The 16,575-nt window shown below is 40.1% G+C and overlaps 1 protein-coding gene across 1 annotated transcript in view; it reads left to right on the plus strand.

The window, feature by feature from the left end:
- Positions 1 to 16,575, plus strand: part of SORCS3 (sortilin related VPS10 domain containing receptor 3) — a 286,940-nt gene that overhangs the window by 166,807 nt on the left and 103,558 nt on the right. Inside the window, exon 5 of the mRNA XM_064663258.1 lies at positions 14,308 to 14,381. Within this exon, the coding sequence (XP_064519328.1) occupies positions 14,308 to 14,381 (74 nt within the window). The remainder of the gene's footprint in view (positions 1 to 14,307; positions 14,382 to 16,575) is intronic.

The following is a 16,575-nucleotide window of genomic DNA, read 5'->3' on the forward strand; positions in this document are numbered from 1 at the left end:
TTTCTCCTTTTTTTTCCCTTCTGAGAGAAACTGCGTGTAATCAATATTATTCTGGGGAATAAAGGTGTCAGAGGAACAGCTGTAACTCCTTTGTCCCCTCAGTAGGCACAGATGATTCAAATGTCCCATATGCTCATTGGTAATCCAGTGTATGTTTCAGTTTTTCATGATCATTGCATCAGTGGTGAAAAAGGAGGCCAGTGCCTGCAGTTTTGGTCTAGCACCTCAGGAACTACAATCCCAAGTGTTTGGAAATAATTAATGGGTCCCTTGAAAGTCATGAGTTTGATAGAGAAAAAAAATCAGGAAGGTGTTTGAATTGTTTCAGTTGTCCTCTGTTATATTTCTTTTGATGCTTATGTGTCTGAGGAAAGGGTTGGGAACCATGTTTTTCAAATGCTTCCTCACACTTAATAAAACTAGAAGTTTTATCATTAAAAAATAAAAGCAGCAAAACCCTCAAGATTTTCATAATGTCCTGATTCCAGCATTGTTCTGCTGCAGGCCATTTATGCTTCCATATCTTTATTCCTCATTGCAAATGCTGCTGCACATCTCCAGTTGTGTTTTGGTGCACATTTCAGCTGGGTATCCATATTGCTTGTCTGGTGGCCTGTTTGTACAGGGTGTGCACATGCCTGTGTGCATGTTTGAATTTTTGCAGTAGAAGCCCCACAGCAGTTTTGTGACAGTTACAAGAAGTTCTTCCAGAGTAATGAAATTCTTTAGTTTTGTGTTCAATTGATTTTTATAGGACCATGGGTGGCTATAAAATGAAAGTTAGGGCATGATGCAGTAAAATTTTGACACATTCGAAGTATTGTGGGTATGATAAAAGGAGGAGCTGAGGCATCAAAATGAAGGGTGATATTTTTGAGAGGAGGACAATTGATCAAAAAAACAACAAAGCTTAAAGCTTTATAAAAAATTCTTGAGATTCTGTAGTGCAAAAGGAGGAAAGCAGGATCCTTCCCACAGCCTCCTACCTTGGGCCTCTCATTTCTGCCAGCAGCTCAGTGATCATAAACTGTCTGAATATAGATTTTGTAGCATTTTATGTTTGCAGTGTTCGAGAGATAACAGCACGTACAAATAACATGTTAGCAGAATATACCGTGCCCAAGGGGGCTTTCCTGCCATATAGTAAAAGAACAATAATGTCATCAAAAGTTTGGCTGCCAAAACAGGACTCTGGCTTCGTCCTCTAACACAGCACTTGCTTCAGGCCAGTTGATTTTCTCAGACCTTGGTGCAAATCCACAAGAGTTATGCACACATACCCAGTGGCACAAATGTGATGAGCCTGAAAGTTCTGCAGCAAAATTAAGTCTGCTAGTCCCCAGCCAGATGAGCTGTGCTTTTTTTCTAGTGACAGCATGGAAAAGGTTGCTTTATTTTTCCTTTGCCGCCTTCCGGTATGAGTTATGCTGTACCATTACTGTGAACTTAGGTTAACTTCAGGAATTAGAGTTACATTATATCAAGTTTGGTGAGTTGCCATAGTTTTCGCCTTGAATCAGCTTTGTTTATTGTTGAGGTTTTATGGGGGCTTTTTTCCTTCACTCTACTTCGAGGTGAATTGAAGGCACATAGAGTTTGAATTAAATGGGATAAATAGCTTAAATATAGATACCACAGAACATTTAGAAACCTGGAGAGCTGCTGAGAGAGCTTAGTTAGGAACTCCTTTTTCTCGCATGATCTGCATTTGCAGATTCATTTGTTCCAAAGATATAAATGTTGTTTGTTTGCAGGAACTGGGTGATGGATGAATTAAAGACAGCAATATAAATGGTGTGGGCCAGCAGCTCTAAGGGATCCCTGAAACATGCGAGTTTCTCATTTGGTGATTTTTCTGGCAGTGAAGCCTCAGTGCAGTGACAGTTTCTGCTACAGCCATCAAGCTAAATTGTTCCTGATGGTGTCTGGTGTTTACAATGATGCTGTTCATTTGGTTTCCTCCTGCAGTCTCCCTTGCACGTTTGGATCAGGATGAACTTAATCACTGTGAAGTGCAGGGAGGACACCATCTCTCATCTTCCATGAAACCACTTTCTGTTTCCTTCCTACATATGATCTCTAGCTTGTGTATGTGTGGAGATGACTGCCTGTATAATCAGGCTCTGCTTTTCCCTTCAGTAGTTGTCTATTGTTGATGCATGGATTGCCAGGGAATCCAGTCAAAAAAAATTTGGGGTAGATAGAGATGAACTGAGTTACCCCATGGGATTTTAAGAGTGTTATAGTAAGAGCAGTACTGAAGAACATCTTCAAGCTAGCAGAGCCCCTGGTGGAGACTAGAACTGGCCACCAAATAGGAGAGTAAAGCTGAAAGGAACTCCAAGTTTCTTTATTATATGTTCAAGCTTGCTTCTTGATTCATTATAGGACAGGATAGACAAGCATGTGGTAATGAAGGTGGCCTAAAAGAAAGAATTGTAGAATATCGTACAAGAGCTAGGGTAATATTTGCTGAAGCTACATCTTCAATGCTATCAGAAACTGAAGTTTTCTACCTTGCTTTTATATTTTTTTACTCATAGAATTTATTTCACAGTCACAGTTGTCCTATCAGCTTCTATGTTCTCTTTTGGGGGACATAAGACTCCCATTAACTAAGGTGTGCCTTTCTCTGGGCTGGTATGGTCCAGTATCTGGCCTTGGTCCCAGGAAGTACAGAGCATAGGCTGTGTGTGTGGACCAGAGTTGTCCAGACAGGGATTTCTTCCAGTGTAAAACCCATACACTTCCTAAGTAGTATCCATTCATCTCTTGTAGTTTCCCAGAAGCCTTTCAGGATGACACTGGGGGCATATCCATGACCAAAGGAGACAGAGGTATCCCAGTGTGTTGTGGCAGCCCATAAATGCTTGCTCTGCATCATAAATCCATGACAGAACCCATGGCCTCAGGCTGAGGTGCCCTCATGGGGTGAATGAAGTATAAGAATATGGACAGTTTGTGAGACTGCTCAGACTTTGTGAAGAAATAGGGTCACACAACACCACTGAGAAGTGGGGTGAAGGTCTTAAGGAAGTCTTCAGCTGGTGAGATGAGAACTGTATGAAGAGAGTGGACACCTACCCACTGTCAGGGCTGACCCCAAGTGGGAACAGCATTTTCACCTGTGTGAACTAGATCAGTTCAGGTGTGTGTCTTCTCAGTGTTTGAGGGGTGATGTGTCACACAACTGGGAAACTGTTTTGAGTAACCACCCTTCTCTGAGAAAATGCTGATGAATGCAAAACTATTTTGGGTGTCAAGGGTGTCAAATAGCATACAATTTAACCTGGAGCAAAATACATTGCTTTCATTTTGCCTAAATGACATATTATGCTTGAGCCCAAACTAGTATTTCTTTGAAGCCATGTGAAATTTTTTACATGAACAGTAATTACATTTCAGAATAAAATGTTGTTCTAAATACAGTTTCAAAACCTATTCATTAATGCCCATGTACACACTTTTAGAAGTGTTTTTTCCACTTAAAGAAATAAATTGGAAAAATCTTATGTGAATTTGGAAGGTGCTTTGGTGGTGTGAAATCTCTTTCTTTCACTAATCTGAAAAAAAACCTCTGCCATTAAATCCTGTTCTGTGTAATATAGAGATTAACCTACAGATAGTGCCACAGGGTTTATAAAGGAAGGAGGAAAGGAACAGCCAAGCATGTGATGGTAGTTTTATGTCCCACTCTGCCTTATGTCGAAGCCTCTCCTACTTTCTCCCTTGTAGTCTTATGCTCAATAAACATGAAAGATTGGTCTGTAATAGCAACAAATGTACCCAGATGCTTGCACTGTAATTAAAGGCATATATCACACAATAAAGCACATTTGAATGAAAAATCTTCCCATTAGACGTGTGGTTCCCATTTATTTCTCCTTATTGTTAAACTTTTGGAGTATAAGCATTGATGGAGTGTAAGGAGGGACTTCTAAAGGGCTGCAGTGTGGTGCCACCAGGAGCAAACAAGATTTTCCTTTTTGGGCTGGGAGGGCACAGAGCTCCCTGGTGAAGGCTGACCTGCACAGCAGCATTGGCTTCATCCAGATGGATCCATTTAGCACAGACCTCAGACCAAAAACTGCCTAGTGATTTTTAACCCGAGAAGAAACTGGACAAAGGGACCAGCCTGGCTTGGACACAGAAAAATCAGCAGCTATTGGAGCTGATTCACTCTTTTGTGACGGTTAAAGAGCTGATCCTAGGGGGAAAAAGGAGTGAAGCAGCTGGGGACAACAGGAGCAGCTTGCAACCCTCCTCTGCCTCTGGCTGAGTCTATTGGATGCCAGTGGTATATACTGGTAAAGATAGCTCCTGGTGTACCTTGCAGATTGTGGTAGCAGGAGGCAGTTCTGCCACCTCCATCCCATTCTGATCTCTTCACAGTTCCAGTATTGTTCCCTCGTTCCCCATTCTGCATCCCTGTCCCTTTCTGTGTCTAGTTTTGCTCTCTGGTCTGCATCGCTGATATGGGAAACTGTCCCCCTGCACAACGTGTTGCTTCTCTTGTCTGTTACCTCTCGATCCGGAAGTAGGGTTTTTTGGTTTCTGGGGTTTTTCCCCTTTTATGTCTCCAGTTTTAAATAAGAATTGTTAACAAAACACTCATCAGAATAGGGGCAGTGGCAACATATTACTTTACTTTAGTCCTCCCCCAAACTTTGTAGCTGATTTTGAAATGGTAAAATGTCATAGAGAAAGGAATAAACAAGAATCAAAAAAATTAGCCTTCCCTCAAAATGGCATTTCTATTTACAGTACCTTTTGAAAGTATCTAAAGTAAGTTATTTAGAAATGATTGAAATGTGTTTTGAATGACCAAAGTGAACATATTTTTTCCCCAGATTTTTGGTTTAAGAAAAAAATCTGGAGGTAATATTTTTCATCTCGGTTCTGAGCTGCTCCAGCATATTTGGAGGTGGGTAGAAAGTAGAAAAAAAAAAGAGAGGCTGTTTTTCCTCCAGGGCTGAAACATGCCTTAACTTCTTTGTGATACCCATTTATGACACTGCTCCTGTTGAAACTTGGACTTCTTGTTCCACTGCACCCCAGTCACAGAGTAGAAAAGCAAAAGATGTTCTTCTCTGGGCAGAAATAGCAAATTTTTGGCTGAGTATGCTTGATACCAATAAGGCTTAAGAGAAATTGAATTGTGAAGGTTTTTGAATGGGCTTTTTTCACCAGTTTAATCCACTTTCATCTTTTTCTTGGAGATGAAGTGGCGAAGCAGAGAGAGGCAAGTCTTCCTTTGAGCATAAGTTTAAGCAAACTGCACTGCTATGAGTGGACCCATTAGGTGAAAGCATGTATTAAACTATGAAACCATGAAACATGACAACAGTGTATTGTCTTAACCTACCTCGTTTCTTTGTAAATCAGGTCTGGATTTTGCTATACAATTGCAACGTGAAGTCAAACACTTCCAAAGCATTTGGTCTTTGTGCAGAAGATCCCTGACCAGTTTCTTACAGTAGTGAGATGGAATCGGAGTTTCTTTTGCCTAAAGACCTACTTTTGCCAGCAAGCATGTAAAATATTTCAGTATATCAGGTTTTAAAGTGCAAAGAGAACTTTCTACTCTCTGATATACTTTTTTTTCCCTCCCTGTATAAGACAGATGATGGAAATTAATTTTCAGTGTCCCACTTAGCATACAACATCTATAGTGAAATGAGTAGGTCTCATGAGTCTTAGACATGCAGTAGTCTGGGCATGTTCTCTTGTCATGCCTAAGACAGTCTGGCTGTATCATGCTAGAGAAGAACCTTGGGCTGCAATGAGGTCTCCTGATGCAGCTTTTAATCACATGGAAAGGAAATCAAAGCAGAAAGATAAACTGGCCCATTTGTTTTCATTACAATTACTAGTTTTTACAACCCTGTGTAAACAAAGCCCATAAATATGATGCTGTTAGACTTCTTTCTCCTAAGTTCAGCTCCACCAGCTGTTTCACAAATCTTTTGGCTTGAGAAGTAGGATTTATTTTTAGCTTCTTTAACGTGGAGTTGTAAAGGATGCTTTACCTGACTTGTGATTTGTGGCAAGAGAAGAGTGTGATAAGCTCTTCTTTCCACTATTTAAAGATCCAGAAGTGCTTCCAAGCTTCAGATCTTGGCACCACTGTAGTCCCAGCAAAGCAAGGTGGCAAGGACAGGTATTTCCCTGGGAGGAGGTGTAAGAAATAAGGACAGATAATAAAATTGTTCTTGAGTTGGTCATCAGCTTGAAGGTGATGTTAGCCTTTTCGTCCGCGATGGCAACTGCCTGACATTCCAGAGGTGTCTCCCTAAGGCCCAGGCTGAGGGGAATGGTGGAACAGAAGGAAGAGAGGAAGAGAGGAAGGCCCTGAATCTTTCCTTCAATGCAGCCTTTTCAACTGTGAGTAATAAAGCCCCTTTCACAGCAAGGGTTGCTCCTGATATGGTTTCAGCCACACAACAGAAGTATGTTAGACCTGAGTCCTGCACCTACAACGGTGCAAGTAGCATGTCCTGCCAAAAGGAGAACCTGAGAAAGGGGTTTGCATAAACAACACAGTTTAAACATTATACTGGTGCTGTGAAAGAGAGAGGTATCCATCTGTCCTTAAAAAAGGAGGGAGGGATGATAGGCAAGGAAGGCAAGATAGGAGATGTGATGTAGAAGTAGGGTGTGTTTCTGTGTTACCAACTACTGTCTTCATGGCTACACCAAATCCATGCTGTTTGTGTTCTTAGTTTTGTTGTCTTTTGTTATTTTCTCTGTTGAGGCTTCACAGTCTGCTCTGCTCCCAAAGGCATGCCATGCCAGTTCCTGAGGGCAACTTATGCTTCAGAATTGTTGTAGTGGGGTCTACACAAGTGGATCTAGCATGTGAAGATATGAGAAGGAGGAAAACCACAATTTTACGACATCTCAAATGGAAAAATTAGTAAGAGGAAATGATGTGTATTGTGGATATTGGTTAGAAGTCTTTGGGTCAGTCTTGGCTATTTGGGAGTTAATGTTCCAACTTGGGGAACATTTCTTGGGGATTTGAGGATATGGTTTCTATTTGTATGAATGAGGAGTTATAGGGAGATAGTGTCTCAGGGATTCATCTGGAGCTGAAGGAAAAAGATACCATATTCAAATGAAGGCAGCTTGGAATTTCTGTGCTAAATTCAACAAAGTGGAGCGCACGGATCTGACTTTCAGGAGTAGTCTTGCAGTGGTTGAGTAGGAGTAGCTGCTATATTGGAGTTGCTTGAAAGAAATATGAGAAGGAGAAATGCAGTTATTACTCATATCTTTTCAGCTGCTGAAACAGTTTTCTCCTATGGTGCAGTCTCTGGTTTAGTTTTTTTCTGTTTAGTTGTTTGTTTTGGTTGGTGGGTTTGTTTGTTTTTGTTGTTGGTTTTTTTTCTCTTTACAGACAACTTTATTTAATTGTTCCTAAATCCCATTTTAGGCATGGAAAAAAGATCTTTTTTTTTGCAGTGGTTAAAGTGAGGACCATCCATTCATTTTATACTGAATATTGTTCCAAGATCTTGCAGAATGTTTCTCTTGCAGTACTCAGCTGCTCAGTGTATCTTCAGAAAAAAATGTTGATGTTATCTCATGAAACATTTTCACTGCAGTTTAAATTTGTTGCTGTGGTGGGCTGACCCTGGACGGATGACAGGTGCCCACCAAAGCCACTCTATCGCTTCCCCCCTCAGCTGGCCAAGGGAGAGAAAATCTAATGGAAGACTCATGGGTTGAGACAAGGACAGGGACAGAACACTCACCAGTTACTGTCACAGGCAAAACAGACTTGAGGAGATTATCCTAATTTATTTCCAATCAAGTCAGAGTAGTATAATGAGAAAGAAAACCTAAATTTTAAACTACCTTCCCCAATCCCTCTCTGTCTCCTGTATCCCAGAGGTGCTCCCACCATCGCTGATGGGCTTGGCCTTGGCCTTGGTCAACAGTGGGTCTGTCTTGGAGCCAGCTGGCATTGGCTCTGTCAGACATCTGGGAAGAAGCTTCTAGCATGCTCTCACAGAAACCACCCTTCTAGACCCCTGCTACCCAAACCTTGCCATGCAAACCCATATAGTTACACGTGTCTCTGTTGTGCCATGTGACGGATCAGCTCTGGCAGTTGGCAGACATGGCTTATCTGTTCTGTATTCTCAAGACTGAAAAATATTGTGAATTTTTCCTCCAGTTCATTTTCCTTCCAGGAATGAACTTTCTGGAATTTTAATGATGGCACCTTCTTTTGGAATTTTGTCTGTAACACAGAAGTGTAGTGAAGAGACAAACCTTGCAATTTTATGAGAGTTTACAGCTTTTTCTGAGCCTCTAATTTTTTTCTAGTGATCATGGTAATTTTCCCTCTGTAGAGAAAATGTAAGACCCTGCAACAGACTTTCTTTTCTGAGTTATTCTTTGCAGTACCTTTGCATGCAGTCCAATTTCCTGCTGAAATGTTGACCTAATTTTATTTTTCTTCTGTCCTGGTTTGAGATTTTGGCAGGAACCCTCCACACATCTTGTAGATTTTTCCCACCAGCTCTGGCAAAGAAGGTTTTAGTTTGCTTTGTGCTTTTCTGGGATCAGAGCCATCTTTTCATGTAAGTGATCTGATCTACTGCTCAGGATCATGCTCTTCTGAGGCCATGGCAGGCCAGACTAATCTGACCCTCCTCTTCCATCATGTGTAAGCTGCTGCCCAGTTATTACCACTAGACTGACTCTCACTCTGCAGCATTTATTTTGAATGCATCTTCCCATCATCAGCTGGATGTATTGTCTGGGGGGAGTCTAATATTTTGTGTAATAAATGAATTGTTTCTCTAAGTGCATATAGTCCAACTGTTCTTCCTCACTTTGTCTGACACCATTATTTGCACTCCAGGGTTGGCTGGCAGAGAGGAAACTATTGAGATTCTCACCAGATGTTTTCTGAGGCCAATAGATCTGATTTCATAGCAACAAAGAGTATTTGATTTTATTTGCTTATAAGCTCTTTATATATGTTCCTGATGCCTTTCTTGTGTGCTTAGGCATAAAATTCTGTAAATATAAAAGGTCTATAAATTTCTTTAGTCTGTCATCTATTGCTTTTCAGTCTATATGTGACATCTATATGTGCTTCTTGCTGTAGTAAAGTGTACCCAGGCTCTTGTATGCTTAGTCTTTCTTCAGCTTGCCTTGAATCTTTATTCTTCTTCATACTTCCCCCATGAAGACCAAGCAGGTCAACCTGGAAACAGGGAACCTAACATGAAATCCATCTCAGCTAAATCATGTGTCTGTGGTGGGGTCATTTCCTTCTGCACTAGTCACTGCTGGTTGTTTTTAGTGTCTGTTGAGAGAGGTGGAGGATTCTAAGGCCTGAATAAAAAGGAATTTTAGAAGTTTCTTGCCTGTCTAAAAATGAGCCTTGATGACTAGCTCAGATGTGTGTGACTAACATCAGGGGGTTGAATCTCTTCTTGGGGTTTCCATCTGTTTCCTTCACTGCACATTCTCCTCCCCTCTCTCTAAGTAGAATTTAAGCAGACCAGTTTCTCATGCTGTTCCAGTTCTGAGAAGCTTTGTTTCTCAGGAAAGTCATCCTTTTCAATTTTTTTGCTAGCTCTCATTGGCAAAATAAACAAAACACTCAAAACAAACCCTGGACAAGATCACCCTGAGAGTTTGTACTGGAGAATTTCAACAGCATTTTTCATATGCAGCTCTGTGGATGTATGTGTGTATATCTCCTTCCTTAACAGCTCTGTAGTTCTGACTATGTTTCTGGCACATTGCATGTGTTTATGGCACAGAATCTGACACCAGGGATAAAGCTGCATCTTTAAGGGGCTTGCCGCTTCACTTGGAAACAATGCTAGTGTGAAATAAAATGCTTCGAAGAGGAAGCATTCTGCCTATGCTATGTAGTATCTTTATGATTCAGATTTGTGCTGAGCAAGACAAGCATGAGTTAAGGTTCTGACCTGTGGTGAAACAAAGTTCTATATCACTTGGGCTGCCAATGTCTTTGCTCGCACAGATTGTGTTCTTGGTAAAAAGCAGGGCTGTGTTGGTGGATGTGATACGCCTGGTGCTACGATCCTTGAGTGTGGAGTATCGTGATGCTGTTTGGATAAACATTTGCTATTTACAGCCTTTACATTTTTAAATGAAAGATCTAACTAGGCTCCTGAATACAGGCAGATTTTGAGCAACCTTGTCTAGTGGAAGGTGTCTCTGCCCATGGCAGGAGGATTGGAATGAGTTGATCTTTAACATCCTTTTCAAAACATTCTATGACTCCATGATTTTTTCCCCTAGTATTCAGTACCCTTTTTCAAAGACTGTAGCTGTACTGCTGAACTGGGGTGACCTCAAAGCCAGGTGTGGAAGCAGAGTTGCTCTTGAATCCTGCCAGTGTCTATCACCAGACACACTAACACAGGACTGGTACTTCAGGGCAATAGTTTGGGTACTTCATTAGGCATGGGAGCACATTAGAAAATACATTTGTCCAACACACAAAATGCTGGACCCTTCATCTTCCTGAATCCCATCTGTACTGTAGCAGTGTCACATGCCAGTCTGTAGGCAAGCAGGAATTCTAGGGCCATGACTAGTAAATGCTTTGGCTGTCTTGCTGTAAGGGTAGATGAGATTGATAAGTATCATTCAGATGGGCTCAGTAGGGTATCTGAACATTGTGTGTTTAGCACCTTGTCTTTCAAGAAGCTCCTGGAACCTGTCAGCTCAAAGAGGTGCAGAGGTTGCTGGGATAGGCCAAATGCTGTGACTGTGTTTATTGAGGTGTCTCTGTAGTTGATGTAGGATTCTGAGTTCACTTTCATATAAAAAAATCCAAATTATTTCACCCTTGCCTTGAGCCAGGATTTTGTCCTTCTGTTTTGGGTCCTGCCTTGGAGTTGCTCCTTAGACAAATCCTCCACATGCCACTCTTCAGCTGCATTGAGGGACAAGAGCAGTCCATACAAACATAAAGACCCATAATGGTCTTAATTTTTCAGTCATCAGAGCATGTCAAGTAGCACAAGGGGGTTTCAGAAAGGGTGTACCCTCACAGTACACCCTCATGGTACGCTGGGGTCCCTTCCTCTTGAAATGATGTGTTGGAGTGCTCTGGGGGGTGGAAATGCCAGAGACTATTTGTCACTAAAGAGCCAGAGCAGAGCTTTAAAAAGGTAAAATCTTGGCACCTTACTTACCTTGTTTCTTTCCTTTGCTTAGTATTCAGCCTTCGGACAAATTAATCTCTATTGAAATCTGCTGTACTTGCCACTAAATTTGTTTTCTTCTCTAAAAATATCTGTTCTCTCATGAAGGGAGATAAACAGAAAGTGTATGCATATATTCAATTTTAGTGCATACTAGAAATCTCTTTATTGTATGTTTTATTTAGTAATTCAACATTAACCTTTACATTTGCATCTGTAAATAATACTATAAAAGTGAACTGGGCCAGAGAGGCCTTTTAGGAATTTGTTCTTTCATGGAGCTTTAAGACTCAGTCATCTAGTTAAAATTCAAAGTGGACACCTAGAATAAAAAGCTGAATAAACACAAAAATGTTATTGAAATTAATAGTATCCTCCTTACCTCTTTATCTTAAATCACATAAGGCTGCAAGTTCAATTTAATCCTTCTACCATCAGTCAGTCCAAGCGCTAATAGAGAGAAGGGAGGAAAAAGCCAGACCAGTAGCTGGTTTCTGGTTTTTAACTTGATATAGAGAAGGATGCTTCCTGAATGAGACACTGGGAGAGATGAGTAGTTAGAAAGAGATTATGCTTCATGCTGCTGAGCTATCTGTAGCTACTGCTGTTAGGCTGCTGCTGCAAAAAAAGGAAATGCTAGGGGCAAAAGATAAAAGAGAATCCAAGGAAATGGATGTATTTTGCTAATCCTTTCCTCTCATGGCAATAATGGTTAATCTGTTGCAGAATACAATCGGGATGCTAGACCCACTTGCCCTTGCTTGTGAGCGTGAGTTAACTGAGGGTAATGAGTTAACTAAGCTGCCTGGAGCCTGTGATTTGCACAGCAGCATGGTTGTACAGCCCCAGGGCTCAATTTGTGAGTAGTACCTGCAGCCAGGAAATAGAAAGGATGACCAAGTTGTTTGATGCAACCGATGCAATGCTGTGTGCTGAGGTCCTTGTATGTGTCAACCATGTCAATTGACTCAAGGAATATTACTGACAGGCACTGTGATAAAGTCAGGGCAGAGTTGTAGCACTTGTAGAGTTTTGACTTTGGAATGTGGATTCTCAGTTATTGTTTCTAAAAATCCGGACGTTCCAAGAAAGTAATTATCTTAATATTGACTTCATAAGCCTAATCTTGAATTTGGACAAGGACTCTTCTTCTCCTGGCTCCTTTAATTAAAAAAGATAAGCAATGCTTTATTTTGTATCTATGCAGAATTCCTTTTGGGGCAGAGGATTCTCTACCATATTTTTTTAGACAATCACTGTGATTGGTTGACCAGAAAAGCCGAGGAAGTCTAGATAATGTGGAGTTTACTGCACTATCTTACCTTATCTAGTGAGAATGCTAAAGAAATATGGCCAAACTAGAACATTCAGGTGATGTCTGATCTCCTGAAGAGCATGAGGGAGAAAATCTTTCCTAATAGTTCTTACCCCAAGCCTGGTGATGTTGGCTGGGGTGAAGTCTACATAATTGAAGCCCTTTTTGACATGAAGATTGGAGGATGCCTGCTTCCATCTCTTTTCCCCTTATATGCTTTACTGGTAGCTTGAGCTATTGTTGGCCAAAACTGGAGTTCCCGTTGGCATAAATGCAAAGGACTGATTCTTTTGTCTTCACACATACCAGTTGCGTTAGATACTTGGTGGGGTCTGAATTTCAGGTTTTGAATTTCTTTTTGCTAGCTATACCCTGCTTTGGTTGTGTAGTTGAGTACAAACATAGCAAGAATTAATTAACTGCCTCAGGCTTTGGACACTGCTCAAACAGCCCCTTCCAATAATTTTTCTAAATTGTTCTATGGTCCAGCTCCAATGTGGCTGCATCTCTGTGGTCAAAGAAACTTTAATATTCAGTGCAAGCACATGTAGTTCATCTTCCCAGTCACATTTAGCCATTCATCATAGCCATACCACAGTCCACATCACTTGGTTTTGAACCACTCTAATCTGAACATGGACCTGCCTCCAATTTGCAAATCCAGTTACTCAAAATCAAATCAAATGCAGAACTTGTAATGATATAGTTTTCCTATTAAGGACTTAAATTTGGGTATTACAAACATCTAAGTTTTTCAACTCAGTTATCTACCTCCTTAGCCTGCAATCAGCCCTTGTTTTTTTAAGCCAGAATTTATATCAGATGAAATTTGTTTGAAATCCTGTTCAAAATGCTGCCTGATATTTATTTCTCTGTAATCTAGTAGTAAAGCATAGTAGTTATTTCTCAAAGTGTATTTTTTTTACTGAGAACCAAACTTACTCAAAGTTGGAGAAAAAGAGCTTACATATTTTTGATCATGAGAGAGTGCATTGTGGGTAGTAAACCATTTATATGGAGAATGATGTTTGTGGTATTAAGCAGATTATGCATGAAGCAAACCTATGTCTGAGACTTAGTGTGGAGTTTAATGGAAATTTGTTTACATTACAGCTATGTCATTTGTTAACCAGAAAGACTCAAAAAGATCATTATATTGAAAATTTGGCTTTCAAGAAGAACCACTTCATTATCTTTAGTGTTTAACTAATGAGCAGATTGATTTCTAACTTATCTCAAAATTTAGACCTCATTCTGAATATTAGAAGATGGAAATTAGGAGCAATTTACTTTTTTTTTCCCACACAGAAGAGATCTAATTCACTCCATAAAAACAAATCGCAGCATGACCTTGAGTGTAGTCACTACCTATCACATCAGAGTCATGTTGACTAATCTGATTTGTCTTTCTTTCTATTTAATTTTAAGAATTTATAGGTCAACAATCACCTGCTTCCTGTTGAGCAGAAAAAAACAGGGGGGGAGCCAGCTTTGTTATATGGCAGCCAAAGTGAATGTGTTGACAGCTGAAATTGGGAAGCACAAAGACGTTTGAAAAGGTTTTGGAAGAGTCAACCTGCTTTTGATTCTCAGGAGCTCAGTCTGGGTTAAATGTGAGGGGAGGATATTGCCTCATTAGCCAACCCTGGCAACAAGGCTGATCAATAATTGTGTAGGACAATCCATTCATGTTCTTTAATCTGAACCTCTTTTAATACTTTATCTAGCAACAGTTTTTATTCTTCTTCCTTTAAGTTTATACTTCCTCTCTCTTTTGTCTTTCAGCTGTACAGCTCTATGGACTTTGGAAGAAAATGGCAGCTCATGCACGAGCGGGTCACCCCAAACAGGTTTTACTGGTGAGTTATCACCTCTGAATTGGATTGCTTTGGGGAGGTCATGGAGGGGAGAAGGGCATCTAATTTGAAGGGACTGGTTGCTTTACCTGAACATTAAGTATACCGTTAATTTTGGTCATCATCAATGTTACATGCTCAGTCCTTAGTACATATCTTGCAGTGCAGTAGTCTCATGTTTGTACCTTATCTGAGAGCAGGTGGTATCTTTTACAAACAAGTCTTTCGATAATTGCAAAATTATCAAACTCTCTCTTCTTTGTTGTATATCTACTTACACTAACACAGAGAAACTGCCCACAGCTTCAGTGGCAAAGCTATCATCATTAAACTTCCTATTTTTCAACCCTTCAGAGAGCTACTTTAGCCTAGAACACAGTCTTTGTGCAGAGCCAGCCATTCTGACCAGTCTCCTTATGCAATCTTCATGAGAAAGGATGATTCAGACTCTGCTTTGAATCACTCTCTGAGGAGACAGTTTCTCTCTACTGACTGGTGAGAGCCCAAGATCAGCACACAGTTTGCTAAAAATCTGTTTTGTGACTCAATTCCTTTCCATTTCCCAAGTGTCAACCTCCCAGATTGGGAGAGTGTCTTAAAATCAGATGGTGAAACAACTTGAGTTTCCATGTGCAGCCTCGTCCGTCTCAGATATCTCTTTTCCAAACTTTCCTCCACCATGTGAAGACCCAAGAATTGATTTTTAGAGAGAAAGAGAAAACTGTAGTTTCTTCTGTAGCTGAACTTAGATTTGGGGCTTGGATCAGATTCTTAATGCTGTACTTACTACATGCCAGATGATGGTGCATGTGAATGTGTAGAAGTACTGATTTACAGAATCTGTGTATACTTAAAAGAGGTGTCTTGTCATTAAGACCAAAAAAAAAATAAAATCATAATATTAAGGAAGTGGAGGGTCTTATTTTGACTGGTTAAAACTAAGAAGGACTTGGATAACTTAAAAGTTGACTCCCAATTGCAAAGCATGATTTATATATCTTAGAGTCAAATTCTCATAGAAATTCTTGCACCTCATTGAAAGCACCTGGAATCCAGGCCCAAAATATCTATGGATTGTATTTGCAGTATTTCCACACCTTGTAGTGGAGATAGACAACTCATGGGATTATTAAATTATCTATGTCCTTCTGGAAATCTCCCTAAACAGTTTAAGATTCCTACATTTAAAACATGGCTTTTTGGCACCAAGTCTGGAGATTTCCCTTAGTGTTCCTGTGGATTATGGACAATGTGAGAAGGTGTTTGAATACCAAGAAAAAGAAGTTACAAGGCTCCTAAGTCACACAAACCTGCAAAATATATCAAATATCTACCATTTTGTCCGACCATACCATGTTACTGTTCCATATTTCCATAGTGAAGGAAAGGAAGTTCTTATGTTCTCCTGGTTCTGGTAGCAGGTGGATGATTGACTTAACTATTAAAAATCCTTTGATTTCAGTATTCGTGCTGGATGCACATGACAATGGTGAGTGTAAATCCTCTCCAAGTGGAATAGAATAGCTGGTCCTTGGCATAATTTTACCCTACCCTTCAAATAACACAAGTGAACTTAGGGGAAAGTCTTTCTTGGAGGATAAAGTGCAAGGGCTAAGCTGACTTGGGAACAAAGCAGAATCTCTTTTTAAAGGACAGGTTGTGATGTTGTGGCTTATTTTCTACTTTCATATAATATTGGGTAGTTGCCTGTTTGTCCATTTGACACTCAAAAGTGTATCCTTTCCGCAGTTTACCTCATTTTTCATAGTCTTTTGACTGCATAATTTGAACACTGTTTTTTAACACTGCATTATATAATGTCTCTGTTTCAGGTGTCTTTTTCTCTTAGGAAATGTACAAGTTTTTCATAGTTAAAACTCGTAAGACATAGACCTAGAAATCTTTATTCCACTCAGAAACAGTAGAATCCCACTGATAATAAGCTTCCCAAGAGAGCAAATTAGGTTTTTCCCAGAGTTGGAGGGATCTGAACCAATTCATAGTGCAAGCATCGAGGTATTGAAATTGTGTAACATAATAACTTTCATTAGCTGATTTCTTTCTTTTTTCCTTTTCTTTCCTTTTAAAGCTGCAAGCTGTGATCGCTTACAAGCTCTGGCTTGTAAGATCTGTACAGAAAAAAATGCAAAGAGACCATTTTAGCCTCAGGAATTTGTTGATTTCTTTTTATTAGGTT

Source organism: Pseudopipra pipra, chromosome 8, assembly GCF_036250125.1.
Source record: "Pseudopipra pipra isolate bDixPip1 chromosome 8, bDixPip1.hap1, whole genome shotgun sequence".
In the NCBI taxonomy this organism is placed as follows: domain Eukaryota; kingdom Metazoa; phylum Chordata; class Aves; order Passeriformes; family Pipridae; genus Pseudopipra; species Pseudopipra pipra.